Source organism: Actinia tenebrosa, unplaced genomic scaffold (assembly GCF_029948245.1).
Source record: "Actinia tenebrosa isolate PJP-AT-01 unplaced genomic scaffold, QUT_ActTen_1.0 PGA_scaffold2__45_contigs__length_23673736, whole genome shotgun sequence".
NCBI classification, from domain to species: Eukaryota; Metazoa; Cnidaria; class Anthozoa; order Actiniaria; family Actiniidae; genus Actinia; species Actinia tenebrosa.
In genome coordinates this window covers 15,400,514-15,426,077 of record NW_028292579.1, presented here as the reverse complement: position 1 = coordinate 15,426,077, position 25,564 = coordinate 15,400,514, and the positions used below count along the sequence as shown (strand labels likewise).

Here is a 25,564-nt window from a genome sequence, read left to right as displayed (position 1 = left end):
AGTTTTTGGCCTGTATATTTTAGTGGCCCTCCCTTTCCTTGTATATAAAACAATTTGGCCCTCCCTTAAATACTTGCACAATTCTTTCTGCTGGCCCTCCCTTTTAGCCTGCATGAAAAATAAGACAGACAGACAGACAGACTTTTTTATTCGGTATCGAGTATTAGAAAATGCATGGACATTTTACCCGAATAAACATTAACGTATGAAGGCTATAATTGTTGATTTATAGTAGTTTTTCTCATGTCATAATAGATTCACCTATTTAACCTATTTAGTACAATTACTATTTATTGTCTAGTCTGGGTAAGAAGACCACATACTGTATTAATTCTGTATTGTATGTGATCTTTTTATAAAGCAGTTGTGGACATATTTAGCTACTGCAACTGCTAACATTTTGGGCGGATTTATAAATAACAGAAACAACTCGTTCTCATTTAACAAAAGAGAATCATTGTTTATGTTATTTATGTTCTTGAAGAGTTCTTCCCTTAGATTTGAATATAATGTACAGTGAAGAAGGAAGTGCCTCTCATCTTCTACACTATCTGGGCAATTGAAGCATCTCCTTTCTTCTGGTTTTTTAAAGGGCAACTTACCCCCCAAAATGACCCATTTTTAAGAGAAAGTACATCAAATGAGAAACACAAAAATTCAATTTTTAGAGGGGATAGAGCATCCGTGTTCCTAAAAAAATAATTTCAAAACATCGCATATATCGCTCTGGTGGCCGCCATCTTGCACTTTTATCGCGGGCTCAGAAAAACAGGTAATGACGTCACAACGTCATAAGAGTTCACGGCGTCAAGTTGTTTACGAGCGTTTGGTTGACTTCTTCCCCTGTTTCTGAGACGTTTTACTCAATATTTTACGAACGAAATACGGCCTGGTCATTCAATTAAAGGCATGTCAGAGTCTAATTCTTTTTCCGAAGACTCGGACAGCTCGAGAGACGATTTTGCTCAAGAATTTTTAGAAACGGACGAGTTTGTTTTACGGCCATATCAGTTCGAACCAGAAATAGAAATCTCCTCAGATGAAGAGTTCAGAGAAGGATCTGACAGTGACATTATTCAAGACGATGAACAAGAGAACAATCGACTAACAAATTCAGATTGGTAAGTTTTACTTCTTTCTTATCACGATAAAACTCAACTACGTATCCATTTTTTACAGTCGTGTTTACCACTTTCTTGCACTGTATATTTATGCATTTTAATCTGCCTCACGACCTTTGCAACCAAAAGCAAAACCAACTGTCACAATTAAACATCGCTTGGTTGTCAATAAGTTATATACTGTAGGACACAGATTCAGGGATATAGTTGTGTCACAATTTGTGTATATACTCTCACTTGGGACAATCATTGATAGTGTTCAAAAATACTAAGGATTGTTTTATTTGTTAATAGGTGTACCTGTGGTAGCTGCCAAATTATGGATACAATAGCTGAATGCATTTGTTGCCAAGAAATCCAAAAAGTAGTTGCAACATGCCAGTCTGTTGTTGAAGATGGAGATGCTGATGAACCACCACCATGCATTACTCAACATCCTGGATTCTTACCTGTTTGTGGCAATAAGTATGTTCTTCGAACCGCATGGGCTCAGTACAAACAGCAATACAGAGATGCTTATGAAGGCCCAGAGCAGAAGCAGTACAGACACATTGCATATAGACAACTAGCAAGATGGTGCTGGGGAGTTCTTGGAAAGGAAGTTCGGGTTGTTCTGCCCTCTTGTGCTGTCATGTGCATCAGAGCACACTTCCCTCCTCCTGGACTAGAGGAGGACTTTCAGTTTGAGGGTTTTCATTATGCAGATGATTAGCTTGATATAATGTTGCATGGAGTGAATATATACATTTTATTTATTCCTTACTTCAGTTACTATACAGAGTGGATTTTTTTCTATCAGGAAAAATTCCTGGAATTGCAATTTTTTGGCATATTTAATTGCAAGATAATTGAAAACAAAAACATAGACTAGAAAAAGCTGAGACCAATATGCATAAGAATCATGTATTCATTTAGGATGCAGTACACGGAAAGGTGTGTTATATAAATTTCTTTTTTATATAAAAAGCTTTTTGTTGGTACAAACATTTTTTGAATGTTTTACATATTTTATTATTAAAAACACACTAAACAAAATACCCAGCTGAATAGTGAACCTAGTGTACAAAGCACTAGTGAACACGATCACTAGCCAACCAAGCAAAATTTGCAGTTATACGAGTCCTGGCAGCAAAAAAGTTAAATATGCTGAAGCAAATGTCACCATTCAATTGGATATTTTTCTTTAATATATTCATACTGGGGGAGACTCCCATATATAAGGTAGTGTAGATAGGTAAAGAAAAGACCTCTTTTTTACAGTCAATTCTTACCTAAATGGAAATAATATTTTAATAAAATTTTCATTTGAACATCTAAAAGGTACTGCATACTTATCTGCCCGTTTCATCAGGTCCCCTTGTCATTTTTAAAAATTACATATTTTGTATATAGCATTTATACTTGGGTCTGTCGTGTACCTTTCCATATCTGGGAGCTTTTTTCATTAAGGGATATCTTTTACCAGTATTTTACACGACTGTCCAAAGATAGCCTGCAAAGCAGAGGGGGATTGGGACTTGAGGGAGGGGAAGAAGGACCAAACAGTGGAGGGTCATATGACCTGCAGGTACACAAAGGCTAATTCTAATTTAGATTATCTTGAAAACCTGGACCGGTGTTTCTGAATCAATTCCTGGAGGTCAACTTCTGAGCCATCACACAATCCCAGCACTTTCTTTTGAAGCTCAGGAAGGAAAGAATAACTTTTCTTTTCCAACACAGGCTTAACTACCCAACGCTTGTGCATTTTTGGGAAACATGGGCGGTATCTTGCCTCTCCCATCCTCGTCCCCGGCTTTTGAATCACAGCTTGGTTCCTTCCTGTGTTGTGGTTGTTGTCAATGGCTGCCAGTTGTGTTCTAGCAACCATACCCTTGTAGGAGAAGTGCTCTCTCTTTGGGCAGTACTTCAGGATCATGGAGTGGTATACTTCAAGCCCACCTGTGTGACAGAAGTCAGTGAGCTTTGCCAAGTCCTTCAGCAGTTTTGGTTGAAGGACCACTTCTTCAAGGGCTACATGAGCTGCAGATCCTGGTTTTAGCCAGCACTTTTTACGAGCTTCTCTCCTGGGTTAGTCGAGGATGGTCACATTTTTTGAAGATCTCTGCATCTCTCCAAGAATGCTTGTTTGTCACATGATGCAAGATAGAGACCCACTTCTCTCTCAACAGCTGCACACTACCATTGCATGTTGCTGCACACCACCACAGATGGTTTGAGACCGACTGGATCCAATGTGAAAGGTCAGCACTTTTTTTCAACTTGGATTTCTTGTTGAGTTTCTTCACAACAGATTTTGACAAATGCCATACGTCATATTGGTGTTTGATGTGGCTGTAATCTTTTTCCATGGTGCTAGTGATTGAGGTATGTCTGTCAGTAGTTATCCTCTTGATGTTAATATCGTCCTCATCCTCAAGACTACCAAGACTCCTAATGAAACCTTCTTTCTCCATAGCATTTGAAGATGTTGTTTCTGTGACCTGAACCACAGAGAAGGAAACTATCTTTCCTGAGTCATTGTCCATAAATGTGTATGTACCATACTTGGCATTATGGCCAGGGCTGTCACACCGTCCATCCCCATTCAAGTATACAAGAGGCTTACTTGACAGTTCTTGTAAAACGGCTCTTCTTTCTCTTTCCCAGGTATCATTTATTACAGGAAATAGATACCTATTCTGATTTTGGTAAAAAACTTTTTCACTGATAAATCGTAACCCAAGACATGAGGCAAAGTTTTGGATTCTTGTAAAAGTGTTACCAGTGAACAAAATAGATGAGCAGATTAGAAGGTTTCCTACCGGTGCACGATTGATGAGAGGCTGGGAATTCCACAAGCAGTTGTGACCTTTCATACATATGGTTTTAACCGTTACCATGCTTCCTGTGCAGGTAATGTTGGTGTCAGTTACGATGGAACCACAGTTGATACAAAACCTGAACAGTTCACCTAGGCATGCTGCAAATACCAAATACTTTGGCTCTTTGATGTAGGTGTCAAAGTGATACTCAGGTTCAGACTCTTTGTCTGTTGAAGAATTTGTTTCTTGTGATGAGATAATGTATTCATCCTCTTCATCACTTGAAAAAAGATTCACTTCTTCATCTGACAAAGGAAAAGACCCACAGGACTTTGCAGATTTCTGTGGTGATACATCATTCTTGCAAGACTTTTGTGGTGACACACTCATGGGTACAGAGGGAGCAGTATAGCTGTATGGATGGTCATGCAGGATACTGTTCAATTGCTCAAATGTTGAATTTCCTTCTACTTGAATGCAGGCATCAGAAGTCTCAACACTAACATCCACATTTTCTGTTTGGGTTGAGGTGCTTTTTCGTATTGAAAGCTTTTCATCCAGACAGCACTGGACTCCAAAGTCCCTTTTGTTGGAAGGTGTTTCATCGAAGGAAACCTCCATATCAGATTCTTCAACCATTTCATCAAGTGCATGTGTAGTTGGAGTCAGTAGGTTATCCAATGTCTTATGGGGAAAAAGAAGTAAACATAATCATTTATAGAACAAATACAAATAACAATGAATGGCAGTTACTGGGGTTCTCACTGATTCCGATAGTTGAGACGACACTCAAGCTTTAATTGTTTATAGGACTTTCATTGACTCCATATGAAAGAGCGTATAACTTATTCATCCGCAATTCATCATAACTAAACCCGCAGCGGTAAACTTAGTATTAAGAATTTAATGCATTGGTTTGGTCTGAGCACAGTCACAGACCAGTCACGAAATAGCTCTAATATATATATAAGACTTACATATTACACTGACAATCTAGCAGTGCACGTGCGAACACAAACTACAAATCACCTACCTCTTTTTGTCGTTGTCGTCTTATACGGTTTTCTGTCGTAGCTCTTCTTTTACTAGGGATGGTTGAAAAGTTAAAAATACTTGGAATTGCATCAGCCTTTAACCTCCTTTTTCTTTTTTCGCCTGTTAGTTGCTCCATAAGGTCGGATTCGAAGCAACCATCCTCGAAGTGCTCGCTACATACATAGCAATTCTTCAATGGCGGCAGATTTGCTTGTCTTAGACGAGAAATCCAAGCTTTCTGAATTTGTAAATCTTTAGGAATCTTGTGATAGCTAACATCTTTTGTTTTTGTCGAATAGTTAGTGCATTCAGGCACGCAACAATTAACCATTTTGTCGAAAAAGCCACTTCAAACTCTCATGCTTACAGAAAAACTCTACATATCCAAACACACGTTGACGTTGTGACGTCACACCTGAATGCGGTAATTTATCGCGGGCTCAAAGATGGCGGCCACCAGAGCGATATATGCGATGTTTTGAAATTATTTTTTTAGGAACACGGATGCTCTATCCCCTCTAAAAATTAAATTTTTGTGTTTCTCAATTGATGTACTTTCTCTTAAAAATGGGTCGTTTTGGGGGGTAAGTTGCCCTTTAACAAAGAGGGGGGGGGGGGGGGGGGGGGGGGAAGGAAAGAAAAAAATTAAGAAACATTTCAAGTTTATAACAAATGTAGCAAAAATATTAGGAAATAAAGGATCAGGAGGGGGGATGTATGAGCTAAGCAGAACACCACTCGGCTTCTTTTGAAAAGATTATTCAGTCTTAAGCACTTTTATTGAGTCATCAATTGCATTCCAGCACTTAACACCAGAAAATCTTATATCAAACTTTCCAAAATTAAAGTTCTTGCCTTGGGGAGGGTGTAGGATTTTTTAAAAACTAATCTAGTATTTTTCATGATTATTCAATGCTCCTGGTAGTGCAGGATTTTCCCCCCCTTGCACGCACTTTTTTTCACTCATTTTTCATTCCACAAATTTTAAAGGTATTTTCCCCACCTCCTTTCACGAATGGTCCGTCCCTTAAAATTCAGCGGTAGATAATATTAAGACTTATTTGATATTTGTACTCGAACCTCACCTTTGTGTCTCCAAGCTTCTGGCCGAATATGTCGTGGATGATTGTGGATTTAACTTCTGGCTTGACAAGGAATTTCTTTTGAAGCGATTCTTCTAAGTTGTTCCTTATGTGAATAAAACATCTCAGACCAATTGCTTCTGGAAATGCTGCGAGTAAGGCATTTATGAGAGCTATTTCGCCGTCTGATCCATAGGCTTTTAGATTCTGTAGAACTGGCTTCTTTCCGATCAGGTAAGATAGGAAACCATAATAATTCTGTGTTGTTTGCTGCATATGGATAAAGCTGGGTCCAAGGAAAACTGGGCTTTCTTGTGACTCCTTTAGTAAGAGCATTGGATGCTTGTATGTGGTTAGAGTGACAAAAAATTTGCCAAGGTTAAATGTTGGGTCGATGCTCATGATGGAAAATCGTGTTTGATTTGTGCAAAAACGGGTAATGTCTGTTACTTGCTGCTCGAATGCTACTATTACTTCTGGTGTTTTACCAAAAGTTACTTCTTGTATAAAACCACCTTCTGAAGCGTTATCTTCCTTCAACTGCATCAACAACTGAAATATCTCATCTTTGTCTTCGTCTTTCTTCTTATTAACGAATGATGCTATAGCATTGTAGACTTGCCTAGGATTTCGTGGTTCACATGATGTTGAAGTGCTACCTAATAGGCCTCCGCTCTTTTCAAACGAGTCATCATATACGACTTTAGGCTTCTTGTTGAAACAGTGTTCCTTAATATCATTCAGCGTTGATGCAGCTGTACGAACGAAAGGCTTTTTATTGTTACCGCGAGCATTTCAATGAGGTGCCAGAACAATATCTTCTTCCTTACCTCCTTTAAAAAAGTACTGCAGAACAGCCAACGGTGCAAGTTTTTCATAAGAGTCTTTTAAAGTAGAAATAACTCGTTTGAATTCCACACCTTTTTCTTTCTTTGTGGCTTTGTGTGTGCCATATTGCCGATATAGTGTGTATACATTATCTCCAGAAGTGAATTCTCTCTTCACAGACAGTATAGAACCTGTAGCACTATCTCCCAAGATCCATTGTCATCAGCTGTCAAGTCTTTCACGTCCACCTTTTCTAGACTGATTACAAAGACTCAGTTGTGCTGCACTCCCACAGGTCGTTGCTGGCAAATTTTTTCTGGCATTTCAAGTGCCTCATGTAGTATTATCTCTATCAGTGTTGAAGTCGAGAGACCTTTTTCGCGACTCCACAATGGCCAGTTTTTGTTATTGAAGTAGTTGTCTGTTGGCTACAGAATATAAAAGATAAGTCAGTTATTATTTCTGTGAGATTGAAATAATTCTACTACAGTTGCCCTCATTATAACGGACATCCTGTAGAACCAAATGCCTGGAGTGGGGGGGGGGGGGGGGGGACTCCGGGTATAAACGTACGGGGATGCTCGTCGTATCTTTAATAGGGGTAAAAATCAGCGACTTGGTAACTTTTAGGGTCTTTTAATTTAAACATTTGATATTTAGCAAATCAGCTTAAAAAAAGGAAATTACCCATCGCAATCGTCGCATGTATACAAATCCAGTCATTAATAAATATTTTTTTTACAATTTATCTTTGGTGCATTTTAATAGTATTATTTTTGGGGTATCCTTTATATGGGTTGAAATTTGCCAAGCCCTGCCCTTTTGAAGAAAAAAAATACTATATAAAAGAATTCAAGATCGGAGAAGGGAAAATTAAAGTAAAACTGAAAAATAATTTATGCACTAGAATAATAACCAAAATAAAGCACAATGCTCGAAAATTAACGTCTGTTGATTCAGGATTTTAGTTTTATCTACAAAGTGATGAAATATTCACAGCATTTCAAATAGTAAAATTTTGAAAAAGTAAAGTTAATTGGCTGTTGTGAATTTCATTGGACCCCTGGTATCCAGGGTAAGCTAGAAATGGTCACGACAATTAAATATATGTGAAAATGAAGCATGTTATGCACTTATCAATGTTAAGGATGTTAAGGTTAGGGAGAGGGGTGTGGATTTTGACATTTTCTGGACCAAAATTCAAATTCCCCAGCCCGCCGGGCCAAAATATTTTTTCAAAAGTCTCAAAAAGTTTTCAAAGAAATGAATAAAATAAAATAGCCAATACGAAGTAGAAAATGTATCTTTGTTAATAACGATATTTCGGCTAGTCATACTAGCCGGATGATAAATAGCATAGGTTGCATTATATATATGATCTTGAACGGAAATTACAAAATGAACAAAATAACAAATAAACAGAAATTACATGTTCAAAAAAATAAAACAAAAATATTAATATAAATAACGGGTTACAAAAGAGGTCTTCTTGATATAGTATAAAAGAAGAAAATTAGTAAGTTTCATCAAAGAAATAGTATAAATTAAAATAAATGACATAAGCTGATAAAGTGAAGAGCTTCATATGTTCAATGCAATTACTGCTATCGGTTGCGGTTAGGTGGCATGACCATTTTTTGTGCAAATCTTCGTAATTATGTTCCGATAAATCAATATAAGCTCAAGTACCTACCTTGACATCTTCAAAAATACTTTTGCTGAGACTATCTTCAGAGCTGTCACAAGAACTGTCACCACTGTCACCGCTCAGAGTAAGATCAATGACTGATAATAAAAAAAATTTAATAGATAAGCTATCGTAGGTTATCATATCTATCATCATATTATGCTTTTAATGATGATCCGTAAAATATGATTAATTCTTCCTTCAATTAATATTATATTCATGCAGTTCAGCTTAGATAAAAGGACGTTTTTAATCTTAGAATATCTTGAAGAATGCGTACCATCCATGCGTGAATTTTATAGAAAACATCCAATCAATATGTTATTTTGTAATTTGTAGCAAAAAAACAAGACAAACATTAGGAAAAAAAAAAAATTTTTATCACAAAGTACAGCACTTACATACCTTCGCTAGAAGTCATCGCCATGCATTCAACACACAGGGCACACAATACGCATGACAGATTCCGGGATCCGATTGTCAAGAGCTGGGCTTCCTGTGCTTTTGTGTAAATAAACATGGCGTCGCCCGGGAACTTTCGCTTTTTTTCACAATTTTTCTTAGTGTAGATACTAGAGACAGAAGCAGTTAAGACTAATGCTTGTTTTATTCAAAGAACCATTGGAATCCTTCAAATTCGAGAAAGAATTGCATTGATAGCCAGCGAAACGACATTAAATAAATGATCGATACGCGGATCACAGATCATAAAGCACGGGCATAAAGGTAAGCTTTATCGCATTTGTATCATTGTACTATCGTTTATTTTGATTTTTTTCATTTTTTATTGCATGATATTTGTAATATCAATAATTTGTCTCTGTTTCGTTCCGGTGTTTCGTTCCGGTGTTTCGTTCTGGTGTTTCGTTCCGGTGTTCCGTTCCGGTGTTTCGTTCCGGTGTTTCGTTCCGGTGTTTCGCTGTTTAGCAGTGCCCCTGTCTTGTCATCAACTTCGGTCGACAGTCCAACATTCCTTAGGTTCTGTTTGTGTACACTACTCTCTGTAATCACTCTCCATTCTTTCTTCTTACCTAAACCGGGCAGGGCACTGGTAGAATGGCGCCCTGTTAATGCGTGAAATACAGGGAAAGCTTTGCACATTTGAGATTTCTTGTGCTGGGATGGTGATCGCAGGTGATCCTTGACATCAGTACAGAACCAAAATTCACTGCAACCGATATCATCATAGTGTGAGACGCAAAGAAGGAAGACATCTGTATCTGGCGACTGTATCACTGCATCTCGATCTAGCATGTTTTGCATGAAGGAACATTGATCTGAATTTAGGTTTGGAACTGCATTACACAGGTCATTCTTGACAGATAATGCTAGTGGTCCATTCATCATTACTCCGTCAATGACAAGTTCTTTATTGTGAGGTGTTGTTGTCCGGCTTTGGTCCATGCCTCAGTAAGAAAAGCACAAAGGCTTGTAGAAGGCACAAATGTAAAAACTGGACCCAAATGTAATAAAGATCACAAATGTAATAAACTTTGGTCACAAATGTAATAAACTTTGGTCACAAATGTAATAAACTTTGGTCACAAATGTAATTTTGTTTTTAATTTAATTTTTTTGTATCAGTCTCAAGGCCAAAACTAATTGTGCTTTTAATGTTGTAAACTCAAAATCCATCGTATAACTGTACACCGTGTATGCAAATTTTCCACAATTTTTTTCTCAGATGTAAGATCACAAATTTTTTCTACAATTTGCAAATTCATTTAATGTTTCAAACGATTCACAACATTAACCCTAAAACAAGCTTTATTAAACTCAACTTTTACATCTGACAATCATATAAATAGGTATAAAATAGAGATTACAACATCAGTATATCGTTTTCAAGTTTTTCATGCATGTCAATTGATTTTGTAATATGCTATGAAAGCATCTCTTAATCTCTTTTTGACGGATTTCCTATATGGACTTTCCTTACTCCTTGGTTCAAATTTTAACTCAAAAGCAATATCAGCAGAATCCATTGATGGTGTGTAGCATGAAAATAGGAGAATCATTTTTTGATTATGACTGCAGCATTATTGGTTTAATTTCCTTCCTTCATAATATTCATATTCATAATTGCAAAACAAATAAAACATGGTATACACCATATAAGGAGCACGTCCGATAATTAAACGTTCTTGTGGTAGTAATAAGCAATAGCTATCTGACATTGCAACCTGAATAGACTAAAATTAACACAACAGTAGAAGAAAAAGAAAAGAAAAAAAAACAAACAAAAAAACACACACAAAGCCAGAATTTTTCAGCCAATCCGGCACTTTCAGCATTTCTTTTTCTTCCAATAAATTCCAAGGATAGTAAACCAGCCGTGTCGACTTGGTACTAATTTCAACCACGCGTTGTTCCAATTTGAGGTATTAATTACCTCTCGAATGTGTGCAATGGCACCACTGTTTTTTCCTTTCATCCTTATCAGCTTTCTTATACTTATGACAGTAGCTTCTCCTGCAAGCTCTGGTAAATACACCCTTGGGTAAGGCTCTTCGTCCACGACTGATTTAGAAAATCTGTTTACGGATCTTAGTGTAGCTCGCATAAATGGAAAAGCTGACAACGCAATCCTCACTATGATTTCTAAAACATCGTTGTTTAGAAGCTGAAGATTATTATCATCATTCTCGACATCAAGTACAGGGTTTTCATCATTATCAGCGTCAGGTCCAGGGTTTTCATCATTATCAACGTCAGGTCCAGGGTTTTTATCATTATCAGCGTCAGGTCCAGGGTTTTCATCATTATCAGCGTCAGGTCCAGTGTTTTCATCATTATCAGCGTCAGGTCCAGGGTTTTCATCATTATCAGCGTCAGGTCCAGGGTTTTCATCATTATCAGCGTCAGGTCCGGTGTTTTCATCATTATCAGCGTCAGAGGTCCAGTGTTTTCATCGTTATCAGCGTCAGGACCAGGGTTTTCATCATCATAATCTGCATCAGTACCCACGTTGTGAGAATCTAAGACGGGAGCAATACTAACGTAATGCTCACTTTGGTTCTCAGCAAAGTGACCAAGATAAAGCGCTGTTACGGGGCCGCCAGATGAAGGATGAAAAACGTGTTGTGCTCCGACTCCAAGTGACGATACCACATGAACGTCAACATTGAATATATTTGCAGCTGCAAACAAAGTTATTTGGTCACCAAAAGTGTGTTCGTTAGCCATGTGGTTGATGTATTCGTTCCAAGATTGAAATTCATCCTCGGGAATTAATTCGGTTAGAGGAAACCCATCATTATCCACAGGATGAGTTTCTAAATATCTTATTATTTCGTTCCGTAAAGATTTTGAAGACCGATAAATACCCATAGAATTCAGCTGATGTGCTAATACTGAGAATTGGCAGCTCCCATTGCCTGGTGGATTGAACAAAATTTTATAGCCCTGATTTTCGATTTCCCTGTTATAGTCTTGTTTGGACATGGGAATATAATACTTATTGAAATGACTTTTCTTTTTCTGCTTTGAAATTCTTGCGAGTTTTTGTTACCGTTTCTCTTCCTTGAGGGTAAGACTAGTTATGTCATCAACAGAAATCCAACGAATTTCTCTCTTACCGGTAGATGGCGATGTGTATGAAACTTCATAAGAATGACGATGTAGGTTTCTTTTCTGTATTACAGCTTCAATGACTACACGCTTTTTTGGGGCAGATTTTAAACCCCCCTTTTTAGGCAAGCGCAAGTAAACTTTTCCCCCAATGTTATATTGTGACGGAGGATGTGCTCTAGAATGTTGTCTTGTCATTCGTTTAGAGCAACGATCTGTTGCTTCTCAAAAAATCAAAAAATCATAATCAAAAAAGTCTAAAAAATATGTGATGGCTTTCATATCTCTAGCTCGAGTGAGGTCCTTGTTTTCAAAGTTAATGGACTCGGATATACCCAGTGAAAGTTTTCTTCGAAAGGTAACCAAGGATAAGAAGCGGATCGAGGCAATTATAGATGAAGATAAGCAGTTTGGTATGTTATGTGATGATAAAAAAGAAGTGCTGAGCTTTGATTTCTTCTATGGAGTTTGGAATAGTCATGGATTTCCCCTGCACATAACATCAAATAATGTATAGTCTTGTAAAATTTCAAAACGTTTTTTAATTGATTTTAATAGACACTAGCTCTTTTGACTATTTTACACTTGTGGATAACTAAAGTACAACTTTATTATATTCTAGTTCATGACATTTTTATTGCTTGACTGTTGATAATTATGTAAGCTTATCATATAGCCTACATGTGATTTTATTGCTGGTGATTAGACACAATGATTTCGCTTTACATATAGTTTAACTTTCATAATGGCAAAAGGATTCTACTTTGACCTGTTGAAATAGCCTTGATGCTATTTTTTACATAATAAATAATTAAAAAATGACTATATTTATATAACAACATTTACTTATTATGGATCAATATTTTTTGATACTTGACATAATTCTTGAATCCTATCATGTATATTATACCTTTTTATTATATAATTACCAATGAAATATCTATTTTTCTCTATTTCGAAAAATTGATATCTTCACATGTGAAAATAACACCATTGCGATGGCTATTCAAAAATACACGGAACGAATTGCCTGAAAAAGCCAAAACATACTTCATTGATAATTATATGATAAACAGAATATTACATGGCCGCTTGGAGATAGGAATTTTATCTTCTCGTGTTGAAAAGATCTGCGCTGGCGCTTACTCGTGAGATATCTAAATTGAACACGAGAAGATAAAATTCCTATCTCCAAGCGGCCATGTAATATCCTCTATATGTATGCAGATATATGCACAAAGAGTGGTTTTACTTAACCTGTGAAGTAGTTAGTAGACTTATAGAGGTTAAAAGATCTTACTTCCATTGTTTTCTCTAGTGGTATTTTGATTATTACATATTTATAAGCATTTTTTGTTTCACGGGTTAAGTAAAACCATTCTATGAAGTATTAGAGTAACATTTTACAGTAAAATAATAATTATTTGATTATTGATAAAACATCTACACTGTAAATATTTAATTATGCAGCTATAAAAGATATATATCTATATTCCAAATCATCAATTCGTGATTTATTCTTATAGAGCATAGTCTAGAAGTAATAAAACTCACTTACCTTTATCTTAAAATATGAGCTAACCTTGAAGTAAGTTTACAGTTTTCCACAGATTTGACAATTTCTACCATTATTTCGTGATCACAGTAAAAGCACTTCTCCCTAGACTTCTGTTTAAGAAATCCACAGTGGCAACTGAGAGAATTTTCCTGACTTACTCTGTCAGGAACCAGACTCTCTTGTCTCTGTTGATAATTTAAGAGTGATGGTTGTAGTAATGGTAACCAAATTTTACTGATAAAATCATGTCTGAATACTAAAAACCATCTGTTTTTAAAGTGACTGTGCTTTGCATAACTTGCAATTTGAACATGTTTTGCTTCCCTTCCCTGCATAGTGTTAATGCGAAGACCAACACCATACCTTTCAAACATCCACTGTGTATGGGTAGCAACTAACTTACCTATACTCCACTCGCTGGGGGAAGGTACATCACCAAAAAGAACAATGGCAATAAAGTAGTCATGTGTACATTTATGTAGTTGCTGAAGCTTCTGGTTTGAAAAATGATACATAGAAAAAAGTGCTGCAGAATCTCTTAAATTAATAGCAATAAATACAATGACAAGAAGCTTTGTTAGTAATACTGGATTTGTGCTGTTACCTCTTAAAGCATTAACTAAATACATGAAGCCATGCAATATTAGTCTTGAATCCTTACCAGTAAACCGGTAAGAAAATTCCTTGTCCTTTGTTCTTTCCTCAATCAGCCACTTAACCAGCTGTTTTTTCAGCCTTGTCGCCTTGACTTCCACCTCCATTGCCTCAATATATCTCCTAATGGGACTCTGGGGTATCTCTGACAGGGAAGAAATTGCTGGTGGGAGATTACTGGCACTAAGGGCCAAACCTAACAACTTACAATGAAGCTTTTGAACAGCATTGTTCTTCAGGTGCAAAGGTTCTAAAACCTCGTTGTCACACAGATTGCCAATAAGTGGTTTAAATTCTTGCCTAGACCTTTGGTTCGCAATAAACTTTGTGACTCTTGATCTTTTTGTTGAAGAAGCCAATTTATTTGGTAAATTTTCTTTATGTTCAGTTACCTTTTGTGCCACTTTCACTCTTTCATTGTATTCCCAGGGCTTCCACTTACAATCTGATGTGGTACCAAATGTTCCCTGTAAACAATCAATATCACTTAAACAGACATTAGCAAAACTTGAAAAATAAGTAGCAGAATTAGATAGTTCTCCGTTCAAAAATGCAAGAAATTTCATATCAGAAGGAATCAATTCAAAAGTAAACTTAACTTGTAGATCACATACTGTAAATGTCTTAAGTTCTATTGCAGCACACTGCTGTGTTATCAGCCTTGTAAATTTTGTCACAACAGCATGGGTTTCCTTACAGTTAGCCCCAAATAAAAGAAAATTATCATTAGGACTAGCCATTCTGGGACCAGCATTCAGAAAACTCACAAGCCAAGACATTGACTCATCATATTTCCCAAATGGTGCCCCATCACCACCCAAAGCAACTTTAAATTCACCCTTTTTTCCACCAAACCATCTAAGTCTATCTTCTTCTTTCCTGTAAGGGTCTACCTGTAGATAAAATTCTGCAAGACAAATTAGCATGTTCTCCAAATTCCTGTATACGCCATCTACTCTTTGTTCAGCTGGCAAATCAGAGCACAGTGTTTCTCTTATTGATATGAGCTCCCCAATGTCAATACTGTTTACCTTAGACATTAGATCTTTGTAGGAAAGAATTCTTGGTATGTGTATTCCCCCACCATACCCTAACCTTTTCCTACTAAGATATCCCTTAGAGGTTTTACTGCCTATAGATTGAGTGCCTAGAGCAGATCTTGCTTGCTCATATTTCCTCTTACTTACTAGCCCACCAGCATAAAGAAGGGAAAATGAACGAATGATGTTGTCTTGGCTTTTTTCAAAACTTTTTCCTGCATCATTTGCAAGATCAATGCTTGCATTTCTTAATTTCTTTGAACTACCTATATACAGCTTAAAACCTTCAACATTGCAATATTTATCAAGACTGGAGAACATTCCATCCAGTGCAGGCTGCCTGTGCTCTTGTGTTCCTCCATGGATCTCAACTGATGCCAATAATGTCTCCAACTGCCTTCTGTTCTTGCTTCTCTGGGGGATATTAAGAATCTTTCCTTCTGGTGACAACTCTGTAGGGTTCTTCTTCCTAGCAAAAGCAGTACTTTCAGATACTGCAAATACTGGCGCTGAGGTCTTCCTTCCTTCTCCTTCGATTTCTGTATTGAGGCCTTTTATCTATTCCAATTACAAAATGTAAACTTTTACGGCCCGATTCCTCAAGATATAAACTTAAAATTAATTTGTTTTAAACACTCGTTTATAAATAATGAACTCTGGACTCCTTAAAAGCTATTTATTGGGCTCTATCTAGGATACAGATTGTTATATTTCATTATCAACATGCTGCTTTGAATTAAACTTAAGCCTTACCTTTTCCTTTATACGATTTAGTTTTTTTCTGAGAGCAGCTAATTCCTTTGATTTTGATAAGTAATTTTCTTTTAGATCCTGTTTCCTTTGGGCAAATTCTCCAATTGGGAACCGAAGTTTCTGAGATGTTTTGCTTTTTCGTCGACTTGCTCTTCGTTTCGCAGAGCCCATATAAGCTTATTTAGAAGGAGATACACGATCTGAAATACATGAATTTTGTGACAACTTTTCGTCAATTACATTTAATAATTGTAAAGATTCAACCTGATGGAATCGAACACGAAAGAACGCTCCGTGGTTCTATGGTTTTATTTCATAGAATAATGCACAAAATAAAGGCAAAAAATATACTTAAATAACAGGCACTTACCGTTCAGATGATGCGAAGTTACGTCTGTATTTCAACAACAAGGCGAATAACAAAGTATAATCAAAATAGTACAAAATATATGAAGTTTGGTACCAAAATAAACGTCAAAAACAGTAGAACTCGATTCGTTTGGCGGGAAAACTTTTATTTAGACACCAGTCTTTTAAACGGGCAAAGAAAAAGCAGGTACCCCAGTTAAGGAATAACAAACCTAATGGCCGCGCGTAACACCACTATACGGGACTGGAAACTAGAGACATTTACGTGGCCTGATTTGACCTTACGATTTCCCAACGTGATTGAACAAGCGTTTGACAGTTTTTCGATATTTGGTCTACAAATGAATGAGTTGCAGGAGTATTTGGAAGGTAGATAAGTGTTATAAAGTCTAGAGAGTATGCTTTTATCTGTTTTAGTTTCTATGCAAAGCCTAAGTTTGAATATATTAGTGATTGTTTTACTATGTATGCGCTACATTATAACTGCTGTTCGTTTCATGAAAGAAACAATAGACTTACTTACTTACTTAATTCCTCAAGTGGAACATATTTTCCCCTTTTAATTCGAGTAATTGTTCATTTCTATTTACTGGGACATATAGGTGATTCAAACTATTGGTTTTGAAGCAAAAGATGAGAATCTATTTGTGACTACCGAGCAGGACATCGAGTGACATCAGTAGTGCGTGCGGAATTATCGTCTAGTTTTTTGTTGTTATATGCGAGTGGATCGTATTTCTCTCTTAAAATATAAAAGACATAACGTACAGTCTGGTAGGATAATTTATTCCTTTATTTATTTATTTTCGTATTTCATATTTCATTCTTGTAATCAGATTATTTTATTTCCTTTATTTGTAGAAAACCTATCTATCTATCTATCCAGTTGTGTATCTTCGAAGATAATTAGCTAAGATCGATGCAGAGCTATGAAGTGTTTGAATCAGTGTATTTTTTTTGGATTGAGTTTAATCAGCTGTACCAGTTATCCACTAATGTAATTGGAGTCACACTATTTAAATCATCAAGTATGTCCCATCTTGGTTTATTGAATTGAATGCAATTGAATAATTACAATTATTATTATTTTTTAAATTTTTTAGCCTTTGCCTGTGCATTTTTTACGAAAAATTTGATCTTTGTCCAGTGGCGTGTGTCTAGTGTTCCTCCGCTTTTTTAATTGTATTGCAAGCAATCTTGCTTGCCTGGCAATCGATTAGATTCAAAATATTGGTTGAGGGTCCTATGTACTATTTCTTTCTCTTCTTCAGACCATAACACATGGAACCTTCTTTCTCCTCTTATATCCTTAGATAGCTTTCTGCTGGCCTATAATGAAACAAAAATATATGTACCATTCCTGGCCGAAGTTTTTTTCGCATTTGAGAAATTTGGCTTCAAAATTCACAATCTAAAGTATATATCAGTCATTGAAAAATACACCTTACTATCGGCGTTGCCATGGTAACATTTGATGTCACATGACAGAATAAAGTCTACAAAATAAACGCTGGATGTCAGTCAATGTAACCACCAAGAGATTGATTCAACCCAAAAAAATGTTTGTTAGAAAATTTGGCCAAGATTTTGCTCTAGAGATTGCATCTATTTTTTGTAAAATTGGGCCTAAAAACAGTGGGATGGGTAACTGCACTGTTAAGTGTCTGTTGGAGATAAGACTGCGCACAAATAATTAAGTCCCTAGCACCTATCTTTGGTCCAAATTTGAGCCGGTTCTGTGCGATGACGTTTATCACCCTCTGCCTGGACCTTACATGGACACTCTCTTAACACAATCTCTGTCCAGTTAACTATACACTTTTTAGCACTCTGTTTTTGTTGCTCTGCTGGGGTATTTGTTTCCTACTTTTTCCTTTTTCAATATCTGCCTTCAATTCTTCGGCAATATCGTTATCTTGTAGCTCTTTTAGTACCTTACATTCTTGGCCGGGACCCATAACAATTGCATTTTCTGTTGCACTAGAAGAACTTCTTTCTGTTAAAGTACTGTCCTTGTTATTGTTTATGTTCAGCAGTTTGCAGGTTTTCAGATATAATTTCACTCTAGAAAAACAACCACTCATTGCATAGTTTTGCACCGTAAATGAAACTTGTTCTCCTGATGGTAGCTTCACAATGTCACCAATCTCGTTACCATTATAGGATGTGAGAAGAAAATGCATATCTTCATATTCACCTAATGCAGAGTGGCCATCATGGAAAAACAGTGTTACCACCAATTTTAGTACTTCAATTTTTGAATAAACTAGAGGTAAGTTTTGCTCTCTCACCCCACCACTTGCTTTATTCGAACTTGTTTGGCCTTTGCTTGAAGATGTTCCTGTTGTATCCAGCCAATGTACACCTTTTTGGCAGCATTGTGTAATGCACTTTGGCCATTACCAGGCTTTGCTTTTGTAGGCTTTGTACTTTTTCCTTTTCGTAGTATTTCTAGTAAACACGATGGTCGGTTGCTATGGGTTTTGCTCCCGAAAGCGCGGGCTCAAAATTGTCAGCGGTTATTCAGCTTGATGTATAGAGCAAATAAAATGGCGGATCAAAACCTAAGTAGCAAGGCTGATAAACTCGATCTCAGATGGAATTGCAAAGATACAGAACGCGGAGATAAGTTCTGGAATAATCATGTAATCGAAATGAAATTTTCGCATGAAAAAGAATGGATAAAGGCCGTCAGAAAAGCAACTAATAATAATAATAATAATAATAATTACATGTTTTACCAGGGTAAGCTCGTCAGCAAACAGCTGTTATCAAGGAGCGCCCTGGGGGCAACAAAAATTATCAACAAAATAATAAGATAATTAAATATATATATACTGTAAAATACTAAAATGTTAGTAAAAATCAATACAATTCATTAAAACATTTAAAAAATGTCTTTGAGATTAGACTTAAATAATAATAAAGAATTAATCTCTTTAAGAGAGCTAGGTAGACTATTGTAAATGATAGCTCCAGAATAATAAAACGTTTTCTTGGCTGATTCAGTCCTAACTTTTGGTATGATAATATTTAAACCATTTTGTCTAGTATTATAGCCATGTGAGACATAATTAAAGTAACCATTAAAAATCTCAGGTGCAATGCCATTTAAGAAAGCCTGATTACAGCATGGGAGAGCTAGATTCGATCCACGAGGAAGTGTGCGGAAACAAACTCGAACTATGTGGCCCCTTAATCGATTCTTACCTAAAAGTAATGGGTAAGGGAATTGAAAACAAACTGGCGCGTTCTAAGGCTACAGGACTTGCGACTCCAGTGAGTTTATTTATACCGTGGCTTATATTCCGCCACATTCTTACACTTATTCGAGGGTATGGTGGAGATGTTGAAAATGTGCAACAAACAATCAATTGTTATCGTTACATGTCCATTAAAGTGCGTGAAGAAGCTTTTTTCCCCTAGACGATTTTCTGGTGAGAACTTCCTTCAGAGAAGAACTTACATGAAAGTAACGGATGGCAAGAAAGCTTGCTATGAAGTGACTGGAAAAGCCTGTGTTGTTGCATCAAAAAATACTCCATTTAACTTAAAATACTCCATGAAAAAACAGAAGGTATCCGTAACATTCTACATCCAACGTTATAATAAAGAAAATTATGCGGTTGATCTATGTCTGCAAAAGTTAATAAACGCGGTTTGATTGTGTTTTTTTTAAATTATTATTATTATAATAATTGACTTATTGATCATACATAAATTACATGTGTAAGAAATGAAAAGAATATATTCAAATTATTATCTAATAATTATATGCTGAACCTGTACCAAAGTCCAAACACTCTTATCCAACTGTACTATATAAGTACTTGGTGTTAGAGTGAAGTCATTATACCTGTGAAACAAAAATTGACTATCAAAGTGTGATAGTCAAATAGACACAAAAGAAAACAATGGAATTAGTGTCTATTTCACAGGTGTTTTGACCTCACTCTATAAAGTACCATAAAATATGTGGGAAGTAAAACAGTTAGTAAAACCAATCGATATTTAGTGCTTTTCAATGGATAAAATATTTGCATTATGGTGCTGAAGAACAATGTAGCAGAGGATTTGCTTTATGTAGGTAGTACTATTATATGTATTTTCTACTTATTGTTATTAACACTTTTTACATTCAGAATGTTCTAATGCATTTTATTTCTTTATACCTTGACTGGACTAGTGAAATTGATTTGTCAAATTGTTAGTTACATCTGGCAGTGTGTATTATAGCATGGAAATGAATACAACATGTAAGTAAATAATCAAAGTGCAATAAAACGCATTCCTTCTTTTAGACACATATCTGTTTGCATATTTTGGAAAGCCATTCTTCATTAAAATATAACAAACTCTTGATACATTTGATTTATAAGTGGTTTACTATACATATCCTGTTTTATCATATGACCCGTACGGCCCTGCTCGCGCGCTCTAATAAAACCATTGGAAAAACTCAAGTGATGGGGGCCGGACGGGTTGACGTAAGCGGGCCGGAAAAACCCGTCCGGCCCTGCTCGAATCCGTGCGCTTTCTTTTTCTTAATTATTTTTATATTCGTGAGGCTCATATGATAAAATACTTTATTTACTTGCTGCGCTCGGTCCGTACGACATGACCTCGAGCCAAATATTTTCCCGTACGGCCCTCCCACTCAGTCAATAAGTACATAACCTTTGCAGTTTTGTTTTTTCGAACTCTAATAAGGGATTTACATTCATAAATTTCCCTCAAGACGCCTAATTAAGATAGTTTTATTACCTGTAGTACTTAGTCCTCTCTGTTTCAGTTCATACCTCAGTTGAGGCAGTGTTAGTGTTTGTGGGACAACATCCTTTAGTTGCTGTTGTTGATTTTTGGTTATATGTTCTTCAAGTGTAAATATATCTGGAAATCTTGCAGTGCAAGATTCACAGCTAATAGGTTTAAGGATATTTATTACTGAGGTCAACAGCTTTTTTTCTCTAGCACACTCCTCAATTTCTTATGCATCTGAACAGATAACACACTTACCTTTTCATTTGTGATAAACCTACCACACTCCCAAGTAGTACTTTCTGAACTGTGAGGTGGTAAACGGGAGTGAAAATGTGAAGTGAAAGTAGAGGGAAGGGGATGGTGTTCAGGAAGATAAAATGTTCTTATGTAGTTCACCCTCATAAGCTGTCCCCATTTACCGCTGATGTCGGCTGCAGTAGACCTATTTGTAAGAGATAGGTCCTGTTTTATTGCAGCATGCTTGGATTCTTTTGGCCTGCAAAGAGATAATACCATACCCACAATTATAGGCTTTTAAACAGCAAAGCTGCATGATAAGGTAGGGCATATCCTACAGTCCATACTGTAACATTTAAATTTGAAGGAAAAAACAAGGAATTTAGAGCAAAATACATACCACATAATTCATTAAGCAATTCAATTTCTGTGATATTGGTATCTAACTTGTTAAACAGACTGCCTGCATCTCTGAGGTATTGACCAATTTTACTTAATACTTGCCTTCTTAGATACTGAGCTGGTGATTCATTAGGCATGGCCAGAGAATCAATGATCCTATAGGAATATTGAGCCAGTAAAATGGCTTGATGACCTATAAGCCTTGAAGCAAGATTGTTGTGGCGTGTACTTTCATCAATATAATGTTCTCTTACTTTCTTTGATAGAAAGGAAAGACCACACCCACCTGTCTTGTCACCCTCAGACCTGATATGATTCAAACTTGTGGCTTGCTGTTGAACTAAAGGTATACTTGCAACTCTTGCACCAACTCCTTCATCTCGGAATGGTGTACTTGTTCTTACTGTGGCCTTTCTTGCTTCTGCTTTTGCTGTTGTAGGTGCGGACAGTGTGTCTAGAAATTCATCTATTATGGATCTTTGTAAAGCTTCTTTGTAAAGAAGGTTGAGAAAATCCTGCCATGCATTAATCTCAACATGGAGAGGTTCTGGCCTCATACGGTCAGCAAAGAGTCCAATTCTCGGTGGGCCCAACTGCCTGATTCCTTTTTCCGCCATATATTGTAGCATCTTGCCATGTTTAGTAACTTCTAACAGATTTGAAGGAAGTGAAGTCATGTATTTGCTTAAATTCATCAGGTCTTTTGTTCTAGATTCCATAGTAAATGGATGCCAGGTGTCTGATTGTGTAGTTCCAATGCTACCTCCAACTTTACTCAACTCACTCTTGTGTACATTTGCATAGGGAGATGGATATGTTGCTGCTTGGTTAAGCTCATTTGCAGCCCAGCTTTGCCAAGACTGATCAGCACTTGGCTGAAACTCAAGTGTACACTGCTGCTCACATACTGTTATTACATTACCTTCAAGCATTTGCATTTCATCGTCTGAGAACTGAAATATGAAATGGTTGGTATTCCCATTAAGCCACACAAGCTTTCTTTTCAGATGAGGTAGACGCAAATGGAGATCTAAAATCATGAAAACCAAGCCCGTAACAGTCCTACATGAACCTGAAACATTTGGAATTTGACAAACATGACCAATGTGACCAATGTTAAGACTTTTTACAAACTGCTCCACAGCTGAATCTGACACCTGGCGCATTAACTTAATATCTACTCCTAAATGTTTTAGATTTCTAGGGACCCAAAGTTCCTTATCAGGATCAAAATATGAGCTGTGCGTTTTACATAGGAAGTTAAACTTACGACGTGACAAAAGATTTTGATACTTCATAGAAGTGGCTTGCTTGAGAGCTTCTTCTGAGCTACTATAGTTATTTAATGCCCTCCCAAACATACCCTGTAAGTATTTTCCCCTTTTGTAAGTTGATATAAGCTTATCTAATAATTCAGCAGACACTACTGATACTAAATAATGCCATGCCCCATATATTGACCCTTCTTGTCCCCCATGTATAAATTCTAAAATATCTTTTTTCTCCTGACGTCATCTATATCTAGTACTGCTCTTAAGATTATTGATCATTTGAAAGGTAGTAGGTAAGTTCAGTCTTCTAGCTTTTGATTGCTGTTTTTGTTCGAACAATGTACTCAGCTTGTCATATTGTAATGTCAGCTCATCTAATTTGACAGACTTGGTACTGATATCTTCTTCAATCTCTTTCTTCTTTTCAAGAACTAATGCAAACAGCTCATCTGACAAACAGAAAAAAGAAAACCAATTCATTCAATGGCATATCACAATGAAGGTTTCAATAATCCAGTAATATACTATGCATTTATATGTAATAACCATGAAATTTGTTTCACTTAACCTAAATTAGTAAATTTATTAACTGTAGCGATATGAAAGAGAATAAAGATAATTGTGTTACTAAAACTATCGGTTACTTATCTTAAGGGTAATTAGATCAAATAATACTCCCTTCCCCTGCTGGCTTGGAAGAGACTGTCATAGTTAGCCATAGATTAAGCGCATATCAAACACATGATTAGCTGCAGCTGCATTAAGGGAAGATTATAAATAGAAGTAAGAGTAAGTTATGGCCTGGCCTCACTGAAGCTGCATGTTTAGCTTACATTGTAAACATGAAAATATAGAAACCTTCTTTACATACCTGCTTCCTCTTTTTTCTTTGCAATTTCAACATCCCTCTCTTCTAGTCTAGCTGCTTTGGCGCTGCATTCGGCCTCTTGTTCTTGAAGTAAACATAGCTTGTCCTTTACCTGTCTCTTTTTGCTTTGAAGCTGCTGCTTTGAGGAATGCCTCCAAAATTCACCCAGATTTCTTCCTTCACTGTTACACTTTCCCTTGTGGTTATTTGCTTTTGAACATTTTTTACTTTTAAGACATAATAGTGGACCTTTTCTGCGAAAATATCCACAAAAAATTGAGGTCAGTGACATGCCTTCGAGAATCTAATATGGCGTCCACATGAGAGATAAGTGGCTTCTCAAAACGCGATTCAAAGACAATCAAATTATCTTAAACTTGGTTCTTTTTCCTGTCCAACACCTTCCATAACTCAAAAAGAACAACTTTGACTTGGAATGATAATACCTTTCTCACTAGATGGTTTACTTATTGAAGATAAAAGTACAAAAATCCTTGAAAATAATAAAAACGTTCGGTTTTTTGTATCGAGGGAGGACTAGCTGAGGTTAAACCCAAGACAAAAAGTTTACTATGGAGGAGAAGGATCCTTTGGCGTATTTCTAGCCAAATGTTACTCAATAGGGGAGGGATGTAAATCAGTTTTCTCTAAAATGGCGGCCTAAGAAAAGCAGCTAAAATCACGCTCTCCTCATTCAAAAGGAATTGTAAAGATATAGATCTTGTTAAGCAATGTTTATTTGTAAATCGTAGGTATATTACAGTAAATATTATGCGCGTTTAAACATAACAGGGCTGATTCACAAAAGCACGCTGAGAATGTCTTGAACGCGTCCTTGACAACCAATTTCTGATGACGTCATCTCGTAATGTCAAACGGGAGGGTATCCCATAGCAACCGACCATCATGTACTGAAACAATCAATCTATCTATACGAATCGTAATACATACCTCGCGCACAGTTTGCCTCGCTGCATTGTCCAAGCAATCGTCTTCTACGATAGTTCGTCTCGTAATACCATATTTGGCGCAGAATCTTTTCCGTACAATTAATCCCCTTTCACCTGGATACATGTTTTGTAAAACATCCGATAGGTCATAATCTGTCATTTATCTGTAAAAACTCCTTGACGAAATTACTAAGGAAGTCCTCCGACATTTCGTAAGCAAAGCTAGTGCAACTGACAAATCGAATATATCGGTATTACCTTAGGTCAATAACAAAATCGCGCCAAAAACCCGCCGTGTTCTAAACCAAGTCTCAGAATCTCATAATAGGGACCTTAAGCATCTAGGACAATGACGTCCAGGACGTGAACCGGAAGTAATAATCTGCGCCTGTGTGTACTGCGCATGTGCGAAAGCCACCGTCACGAAGCTGAAAGCGCTGTCCTGAACGTGGATTTTACGCGGTTCAAGTGCTGAAGAGAACGTTGTAAATATTTCCCCTACACGTCGACAATGAGTGTACTCCGTAAGTAAAGCCTTTATTTATCTACTTATCACATTATTGGCTGTTTTATA

General features: G+C 36.6%; 4 protein-coding genes and 2 pseudogenes across 4 annotated transcripts; 2 read left to right on the top strand and 4 right to left on the bottom strand.

Annotated features, from left to right (window-relative positions):
- The first annotated feature begins 651 nt into the window (after window positions 1–651).
- LOC148909399 (uncharacterized) lies at window positions 652–2,440 on the top strand. Its single transcript, XM_089034670.1, has 2 exons — window positions 652–1,121; window positions 1,416–2,440. The coding sequence occupies exons 1-2, from the start codon at window positions 910–912 to the stop codon at window positions 1,831–1,833; spliced, it is 630 nt and encodes a 209-aa protein (XP_088890796.1). The 5' UTR covers window positions 652–909; the 3' UTR covers window positions 1,834–2,440.
- Window positions 2,011–5,165, bottom strand: LOC148909398 (uncharacterized; annotated as a pseudogene).
- Window positions 5,166–5,938: 773 nt separating this feature from the next.
- LOC116300780 (uncharacterized) lies at window positions 5,939–7,068 on the bottom strand. Its single transcript, XM_031709721.2, has one exon. The coding sequence runs from the start codon at window positions 6,586–6,588 to the stop codon at window positions 5,995–5,997; it is 594 nt and encodes a 197-aa protein (XP_031565581.2). The 5' UTR covers window positions 6,589–7,068; the 3' UTR covers window positions 5,939–5,994.
- On the bottom strand, window positions 7,067–8,810 carry LOC148909397 (uncharacterized). Its single transcript, XM_089034676.1, has 2 exons — window positions 8,564–8,810; window positions 7,067–7,298 (listed from the first exon to the last, which is right to left on the bottom strand). Exons 1-2 carry the CDS (start codon window positions 8,711–8,713, stop codon window positions 7,143–7,145), a joined length of 306 nt encoding a protein of 101 aa, XP_088890802.1. The 5' UTR covers window positions 8,714–8,810; the 3' UTR covers window positions 7,067–7,142.
- Window positions 8,811–13,605: 4,795 nt separating this feature from the next.
- Window positions 13,606–16,303, bottom strand: LOC148909396 (uncharacterized). Its single transcript, XM_089034663.1, has 2 exons — window positions 16,133–16,303; window positions 13,606–15,937 (listed from the first exon to the last, which is right to left on the bottom strand). The coding sequence occupies exons 1-2, from the start codon at window positions 16,301–16,303 to the stop codon at window positions 13,688–13,690; spliced, it is 2,421 nt and encodes an 806-aa protein (XP_088890789.1). The 3' UTR covers window positions 13,606–13,687.
- Window positions 16,304–19,050: 2,747 nt separating this feature from the next.
- LOC148909395 (uncharacterized) lies at window positions 19,051–20,165 on the top strand (annotated as a pseudogene).
- The last annotated feature ends 5,399 nt before the right edge of the window (window positions 20,166–25,564 follow it).

Bases quoted from the DNA above. Each gene is read 5' to 3' on its own strand.
- LOC148909399 (XM_089034670.1), top strand. From the start codon at position 910: ATGTCAGAGTCTAATTCTTTTTCCGAAGACTCGGACAGCTCGAGAGAC. The intron at 1,122-1,415 runs GTAAGTTTTACT...ATTTGTTAATAG, and splicing joins CGACTAACAAATTCAGATTG to GTGTACCTGTGGTAGCTGCC.
- LOC116300780 (XM_031709721.2), bottom strand. From the start codon at position 6,588: ATGCAGTTGAAGGAAGATAACGCTTCAGAAGGTGGTTTTATACAAGAA.
- LOC148909397 (XM_089034676.1), bottom strand. From the start codon at position 8,713: ATGATGATAGATATGATAACCTACGATAGCTTATCTATTAAATTTTTT. The intron at 7,299-8,563 runs GTAGGTACTTGA...TATATTCTGTAG, and splicing joins GTATTTTTGAAGATGTCAAG to CCAACAGACAACTACTTCAA.
- LOC148909396 (XM_089034663.1), bottom strand. From the start codon at position 16,303: ATGGGCTCTGCGAAACGAAGAGCAAGTCGACGAAAAAGCAAAACATCT. The intron at 15,938-16,132 runs GTAAGGCTTAAG...TAATTGGAATAG, and splicing joins TAAATCGTATAAAGGAAAAG to ATAAAAGGCCTCAATACAGA.